Genomic DNA, 8,446 nt, shown 5'->3' with positions numbered 1-8,446 from the left:
TACAGGCCTATAATTCTTCTTCAATCAGAATGTTCTGAATTGAAATGAAAATGAACATGAAAATGATATACTTCACAGCAGTGCAAGTTTTTGCTTAACAACGATGCTCTTTACGTACGTATATTCCGAATCCAGTAAACGTTCTAATAAGTGATCATCCTGGCCTTACAATAATTATTGGGTGGCCGCCGATCACAGTCACACTGACTACAAAGTTTCATTGCAAACGTTGCCGTTGTTAAGCATTCCATTACACATTGCCCATGTTTGCTCTTTAAAAAAAAGATGAATTTGATGTCAGCAAAATTATTTAATTTTTTGTGAGCGTATGAGCTTACAGGGCTATAACTATTAATTTATGATGATCAGTCTTCATTTCGTCATCTTATCTCGTCAAAACCATTAGAAAGGGATAAATGAAATGTGTACAGGAAAGATGAAAGAATTGTTCAAATTCATGAAATTCTTCCGTGGAGATGTTTTCATTGCAACTTATTGACAAAATTGCCCTGCATCGACGTAAATAAGCACTGAATTGATCAGTGTTTTAGTAGTAGCCATGATAAAAATCATGGGCGTACACACTGATCAATTCAGTGCTTATTTACGTCGATGTAGAGGAATTTGTCAATCAGTTGCGATGAAATAATTTATTCCATTAAGTGATGACATTTGACAGAGAAATGAAAGGCAGATGAAGCCTGAAAATAATAATAAAAAAAAAAATCAGCAGAACAACAAGCAACTAGGCCTACATGAAGGGGGAATGTTGTTGTTTTGCTTTTTCGAACTGCATCTGGACTCCACAAGATTGGAGGATCGAGACTGTGTGTAACAGATAATAGAAATAATCTTATGGTGCCAGGTATGTAGTCAGTAGTCATCATAAACATCATCGTCATTGAGCTCGTGATCACAAGGTCTTTTCTAGAAACAGATCTGTAGAATGATTTCACACTGGGTAATTCGGAGGACAGTGCATATTTCATGCCGTAAACATGAACGTTTTGAAGCAAAAAGGGAGCAGCGAAACTAGGAGGAGACTTGTAAGGTCAACAAACTTTTACAGCTACACGTGCTACGTTGAATGACATTAATTATATCCACTCAAGCGACAAAGCATCAGAATGTTCTAATGCTATTCCTGAAATATTGTGTCGCCCAAATAAAAGCTTATTGGTGTTTCCATATCAGCAAATGATATCAGAAGATAAGGACAACTTTCGTTGGACTATTTTTAATCATTATTGATATTTCAGTGCAGTTCTACTTTGTTGAAGTACCCATTGCCATGGGAAACCGCGTATAAACGATATGCATACCACTGTTCACGCGTTCACCTGCTACCCTCGCTTGGGTCAACTCCGCCCCTCGTTCTCGATCGCACCACCTGATACAACTAGCCAATCGGATGGTGTCTTTCGCTTGAGTAGATACGTCGAAGTGCTATACATCCTCCCTACGGAAAAACAGTCTTTGTTCTTAAAATACTTTATAAAATGAGATATAAATGTTTATAAAATAAAATTATACACAAAATTCTGAATTTGTATTTTAAAATTATTTATTTCGATAAATTGATGTAAAAAAGAACATAATATAAATGTGAAAGAGATATAGACTTCAATTTTGTGGGCGTATACACATCAAGCGTCACAGCTACAGGCACGTCAGGTTTACCGTAATTACAATGTACCGGAATATTCATAAGGGCTGGGTCTTATTGACTCTCTACTGAGAGAGCACGTTGAAAAGCAGCTTGAATAGCTCCATACGGGGTGTGATTCCGCTACGGGTCGCTGTGGTAGAGGAGTGTTCTTCTAATTTGGAGTACCATTATTACATCCTCTAAGCATACACATACCACTGGTGCAGGTTTTACGTTTTTGTCGTGATCGGACACAATCTCTTGATTTTCTTTCACAGTCAAAGCCCACCGAAGAAAACTAACCTGACCAGCACCACCTCGACCTGACCCTGCCCGACATCCGCCGATCATCTATGAGCACATGTGGTCGTGCCGCCGTCTGGCACTGAGATCAGCTGCTGGTGTGTTGGAGTTGAACATCTACAGTTAGTTGGACGTTGTTGTGCATATCTTATCTGTGCTCTACATTGAGGAGGTAGTTAAGCAGTAATCGTTGTATTAATTTTGTTCTTTTCTCTTCAAGTTGACCATATTTTCCACAAATTGCCGCAATATGTCTACCCTTACCGTTGAGCCGGTGGATGCGTCTACGCGTCTGAACAAGAATTACAGCACCGTGTTCGAATTTGAGAAGTCCTTCAACTACAAGGAGCAGATAACATGGTTTGAAAACAACTGGACTCTCTCATTCACCTGTTGTGCCGTTTATGTTGTGGTCATCTTTGGTCTGCAGACATGGATGCAGAATCGTCCTCGCTACAACCTCCAGTACGCACTGACCGCATGGTCACTCATGCTGGCCATGTTCAGCTGGATATGTGCCCTACGGCTTATAGCAGACTGCTACTTCTTCGTCAGCCAGTACGGCTGGAAGGCGTCCATGTGCGATCCTGTCTTCTACAAAGGTGTCAGCGGCTTCTGGTGTTGGCTATTCGTCCTGAGCAAACTGCCCGAGCTTGGTGACACCATCTTCATCGTCCTCCGCAAGCAGCGCCTCATCTTCCTCCACTGGTATCACCACATCACCGTACTCCTTTACTCCTGGTACAGCTACTCTCACTACATTGCTCCAGGGAGATACTTCATCCTCATCAATGCTTGTGTCCACGCCATCATGTACACCTACTATGCCATCCGTGCCTCCAAGATAGCCCGCATACCCAGCTGGATCAATATATCAATCACCTCAATCCAGATCATCCAGATGATCGTAGGCTGCTGGGTTAATATATACGCATACATGCTGCTCAGGAGGGGGGAGCATTGTTCCACAACACAAGACAACATCAAATATGCGTCTCTCATGTACTTCAGCTATTTCATGCTCTTTGCACACTTTTTCTACAAGACCTACATTAATCGAGATATGCCCAAAAAGATTCATAAAGAGTAATGTCCTGGTCAGGTTTTATTATGTACATTATGATATACCTTATTTATATATATAAAAAAAGTAAAGAGCAGTTTAGATGAGATTTGAAGGATTATAAAAACCTTAGATTTTTGATAACTGTGAAACTGTTCTCTCTCTGATCAGATTAGTAAAATAGGCCTACCAAAACTTTAAGTGGAGTGAAAGTTGTTTGTTTTCTGTCCAAATATCTGAATGAATAAGATACAGCAATATACAGCTTAGACGAACTAGCCTCTGTCAAAGTTATGAGGTAAAGCTGATTTAATGGTTTGTACTTTGGATCTACAGTGTTATTTAGTTTATTTCTTAAACAATAATAGAAATAATAAACTTGATTTGGTCAAATCATGTGCCAACAATTTCCACACGCTACAAGATCGTCAATTCCATAATGTAGACCAATTTCTGATGCCAGTAGTGTTTTATTTTATCACTCAAAGAAGGGTCACAAAAATATGTTTGATTATAATACAATTGGCAGCCAAAACATTTTGTACCGTATATTTTTCCAACTTAAAGGTACTGTGTGTTGAAAGTGAATAGTCTAAAGATATAACTTTTTCCAGTGTACATTGTACAGCACTCAATGTGTACTGTATTTGATTTAAAAAGAGAGAGAAAAAAACATGTAGCAGGTGTAGTTCACAAGCAGTGTGTAAATTTTGGACCTTAATACTAACAGAGTGGAACCTTGTAGGACGTGGTCAAATATAGCAAGGTACCTGATTTAACGAGGTAATTTTGACAGGTTCCATTCCTTTTATATTATCTTGTTTTCATACCTGATATAAGGACATACCTGCTATACCTTATCACACACCAATTCATGGTGATACAGCACTGAAAATGGATGTACAGTGTATCTCAATCATGAGAGATGGTCTTCGATTTAGGCAGTTAACTTTGGTACTTCATAATCTTAGATGTTCAACTGCTTGCCTTGAGTAAATGATATATCTTTGGATGTAAGGTTTAAAGGACATTGTAGATAGGCCCTATCTATCACATTTGCCAGCAGGCAGCAAGTGATTCCATAGTACACACTATACATGTACTGAATATGGTGGCTAAATTTTTAGTTTATTTTTCGTTTTGGTGATGTAGTACAGTGTAGAAGAAAACTTCTATCATGTACCTTGATAATTCTGCAAAAGAATGTGAATACATGCCATTGTAAGGGAGAGGATTTTCTTCTTGGTGTCTTTAGTTTTAGTTGTGACATTTGGGACATGCATGTTAACCAACATTTACAATTTGTATGTGGTTTCAGTAGGATTAGCAGTCTGTTGCATAATGTTACTTGGTAAGCATTGTGTGGAAGCCATCTTGACACATGGATGTGAGGATGCTCCAGGCAGAGTTCCCATGGAAACCGATGTCTCCTCTTCCTCTTCCCCTTCCAATTCATGATGGCTATGAGACTGGGAATTATAGTATCAAAAAAAGTATATGTAAATTATGATCTTTTTCATTCAAAGATGGACTTTATCTTTAAAGCAAAATATCTTGGCAAAGCACCAACTGAATGTACATGAATGCATTATGTATGAAGGTTTTCAAATTGCTTTGCATGATGTAAAATGGTGCAGCAATATTATACCATTTACCATTATGACTTTTTTGTTTACGCATTGCCAAATTATTCATCACACCTATTACAAACATCTGATAGAATATGCCAAACGATTGTGTGATATGTGAGCTGAAGGTAAAACATATCGATCCACTTCCAAACTCGAGTATTTATACAGCGATTGCAACTCACAGAGGCAAGCAAGAAATGCACGTCAATGGATGGTGCTACAGTGTACATGTACATGCATAAAGCTAGGCTTGTATCGGGAAGGTGGGATCCCACTTCTCTGCTTGTATCAATCCAATGAATGATTGTACTGTAGAGCTTGAAATAGTCACAAGCAGTATGGTCGTAATTGTTAGTGTTATTGTTAATGCTCTGGCCTTTTCCAGTGAGTGATAAGATGGAGTAAGTTTTTGGATTAAAGAGGAGGTTTGACAGTTTTATTTTACTTTCTCCTGCATTCCAAGGCAAGGAGTGTTCATGTGCTGATGCTCTAGCCGCTCTTCCTGTTAATTAAACCAAAACCTATCATAGGCAGTCAATGTTATCAACTGCCCAAATGACCAATTCATCCTGCTTGGATTATTTCAGAATATAATGATTTGAAATTGGTGTCATCTTATGCATGTGGCTAGTGTTCACTGGTTTTTTTTTAATGAATTTAGTGAACTTTGTTTCCTCATTGTTCCTAGCATTTTTCATTATACAGTATGTCATTTCTATCAATATGTTGCCTTTTTCCCAAGCGTCGCATAACAATAAATTGCATCGAGTGCCATATAAAGCAAATAGAAAGTATTACTGTGTTTCAGGGTAGAATATAATGAAACTTTGCCAAGAGAAGTATTACTGATTTGCAGTTGGTAACATCATGGAAAGCAAAGCAGTGTTCTATATAAATGTACTAGTAACTTGCTCTTTCTTATATCCTTGATGAAAATCTCTATATCCCAATGCATGCACAGAGCCAAATTCAAATCCAATGTGCACAGAAGCAAATTCAAATCCCACATGTGTGTACACATGTATGATGTACATGCATGCTTTCACATCATTTAAAAGGGCACTGAATATGTGTAAATGTTGTCCTTTAGGTTTTGTTGGGTTTTTGATGTATCGTACGAACGCATCTGTTTTGGTAGATTTTAAAGCAGTTAAGTACCTGTGCCATCCTCCTACCTCGGCTTGCTGCATTGCTCAAAGTATTTGTTCCTGTACATTCCTAAGAACTCATCAGTGCATTCAACTGTAAGGAGGTACAGTAATATGCTGAATGTCACTAAATAAGCACAGGTTTTTGTTGTTGTTTCTTTGCAATGCAGATGTATTTCTCTCTACATTAAAAGATGAAGGTGTTAAAACTCATTAAGAGCAGCAAAAGTTTCTACAGGAACCTTGGAGTGTTTCTTGGGTAGTACTCTTTCCAAGGTCTGTGTGAAGAGCAAGACAATGATCTATGAAAGCCCTGGGTCGTGAATACGGGGTACTGTATAATGATCAGAGCTCCTTCAATTCTCTGTGTACCCCATGACCTTTAATTAACTCTCTGGATAACATTACTGTGACTGGTTTGTCACATGCACAGGTAAAATCCTATGGACTGTTTTGTAAGGCAGTTATGGTTGACCACCGAATCATATCATGTATGCTTCATGAGACCAAAATGATCACATGCCAAATTTGCTTTTGCTTGTTGTTAATGTTCTTCACATTGTCTCTTGTTTCATTTTACCTGTCGATGACTGTGCAGCTACTGTTGTCAACTGTGCATGATGACAGCAAAAGCATTACTTACTTTCTTGGATATTCAGCGTAAATAATTATAATGTGTGATCTCAGCTGACCTGTTGAATAAGATTAAACCTATCAGTTTAGGATGTACTGTAGTTGTACATACAGTCAACCTCCCTCAAGTTGAATCTATTTGGACTGAAGAAATCGCTTCAACTTAGAGAAAATTTGACTTATGAGGAAATAAAATCAATAGAATACTCAGTATAAAGAGAAGGAGACTTGAAAAGGCCTTCGACTTAGGCAATTATTCGACTTGCGCGAGGTCAACTTAAGCAAGGTAGACTGTACTACAACTGTACTTATTCTTACTAGCCCTAATTACCAGCTTTGTCTAATAGAAAAATAGTTGCAGTTTTAACTTGTGTAAGTCAGATCCAGTGAAATGGTTCATGTTAGCCACGCCCACTCCCAATCCCAGCTCTTCAGTCACTCTTCAAGATGAAGGCCATGGAAATTATGATAAACATGATTTATATGATAATCTTGTGTGTCTCAGCCACTGAGACATGAAAAGGATGAGACACATGCACGCTGCTATCCAACTTCATTGTGCCTAGTCCCGTTACATGAGAACCAGCAGTGCTTCAGGCACCATGCAAGTTAACACCATTCCAACTCTCAATAGCATCATCTCACCCAAAATAACAACACATACCATGTATGAGCACCAATGCAAAGTGTATACGCATTAGGTCATTAAGGCCACAAATGGCCTGTTTTGTGTTCTGGAGCCACCATTTTTTTTTTTTTCTCACATTCAGTTTCAAAAGTGGCCATCTTGTGGAAGCAGCCACTACTGTAGGTTCACTCTTTGCACTTTATGTCACTCTGTTGCTCATTTACTGAGGAGCCAGCAATGCAACTTTCTTTTATTAAAAAATCATACTGGATGTGCAACAATGTACCAAGATTTGATAATCATGTGTTATGTAATTAGGCCATTCAAAGTGTGATTAAAGGCAAATATGAGTATGTATACACGTCAAAACTACCACATGTCCATTTATATCTTTATGCTTATGCAAGTTAAGCTTCACAGTATGTACACGTCTTTCAAATTCCTTTAAGAAAGTGTGATTATTGCAGTAAGATGTCCACACGTGTATTCTTGATTGATCTTAAATAATTGTTCTTGTACGTAATATGTATGAAGTTCAGCTCTACAAACACTACAAGTATTATCTATGGATAATATGAATACTTGCAATCCTTTTGCACGACCTAAGAGTTTTCATTGCCATTTTCTATCATACTGTGTGTGTTTGATTTTTGGTTGCTTTTGGTACAAATATTATATATGAGACTGGCAGTAAAAGTATAACATTCTTGTATATTATGCCTTCTGTATACCATGACCTGTGTTTGCAAGTTAATGCTTGACCACAAAGTTTTGTCGTGAAAAAGTCAAATTAAGCATCAGAATGTATTGAAACATTTCAAAAAAAGTAAGTTGTTTTGTTTATTTATTATGATGCAGCTCCTTATACATTACAAGTCTGCTTTGCAAATGCCACAAATGCATATATATTTGATGATGACAAAATTGGCTTCTTTGTCAGATGAATTTATTTGCAGTCATGTTATCTCATTATATGCAGCTTGTATTTTGAACCCTTGTACTCTCACTGAATTTATGTCAAAAAAGTTTGTACGTGTGTTAAAAAGGACAGCAATGGAAAATGCAATGTTTTTTATATTCAGTCTGTGCAAATATTAAGCATCTATTTCAATATGTCTTTATAATGATTATGGGAATAATCCATGGCCTCATTATAATTATTTAAGTTACTGCAAGTGCATTTGATGTCGGACGTAGAGATGAATTGGTATTTGCTTCAAGAGAACACCCAATTTCTCTTTTCAGACATCGGGTATAAAATTCGAAGAGGTACAGTATACTATATGAGTTTCAATCGATGGCAACGATTGAAAACACAGCTTCCCGTCATCTAAGGGAATGGTTCAGATAACGTAAACGATGCAGTCATTTTTGTCTTGATACGTGGTTTGT

General features: G+C 37.7%; 1 protein-coding gene across 2 annotated transcripts; it reads left to right on the top strand.

Annotated features, from left to right (window-relative positions):
* Positions 1-1,768: 1,768 nt before the first annotated feature.
* Positions 1,769-5,501, top strand: LOC139731295 (very long chain fatty acid elongase 6-like). 2 transcript variants are annotated; one of them, XM_071642183.1, is made up of 2 exons: positions 1,769-2,049; positions 2,172-5,501. In XM_071642183.1, exon 2 carries the CDS (start codon positions 2,202-2,204, stop codon positions 3,039-3,041), a length of 840 nt encoding a protein of 279 aa, XP_071498284.1. In that variant the 5' UTR covers positions 1,769-2,049; positions 2,172-2,201; the 3' UTR covers positions 3,042-5,501. The 2 variants fall into 2 exon arrangements, with proteins under 2 accessions (XP_071498284.1, XP_071498283.1); XM_071642182.1 differs by having other exon boundaries at positions 1,769-2,123.
* Positions 5,502-8,446: the final 2,945 nt, after the last annotated feature.

This window comes from Diadema antillarum, unplaced genomic scaffold (assembly GCF_040938485.1).
Source record: "Diadema antillarum isolate AM-2024a unplaced genomic scaffold, OU_Dant_1.0 seq00000368_RagTag, whole genome shotgun sequence".
Taxonomy (NCBI): Eukaryota; Metazoa; Echinodermata; class Echinoidea; order Diadematoida; family Diadematidae; genus Diadema; species Diadema antillarum.
Note: the sequence above shows the minus strand (reverse complement) of the source record. Positions and strands in the feature narration are given on the sequence as shown.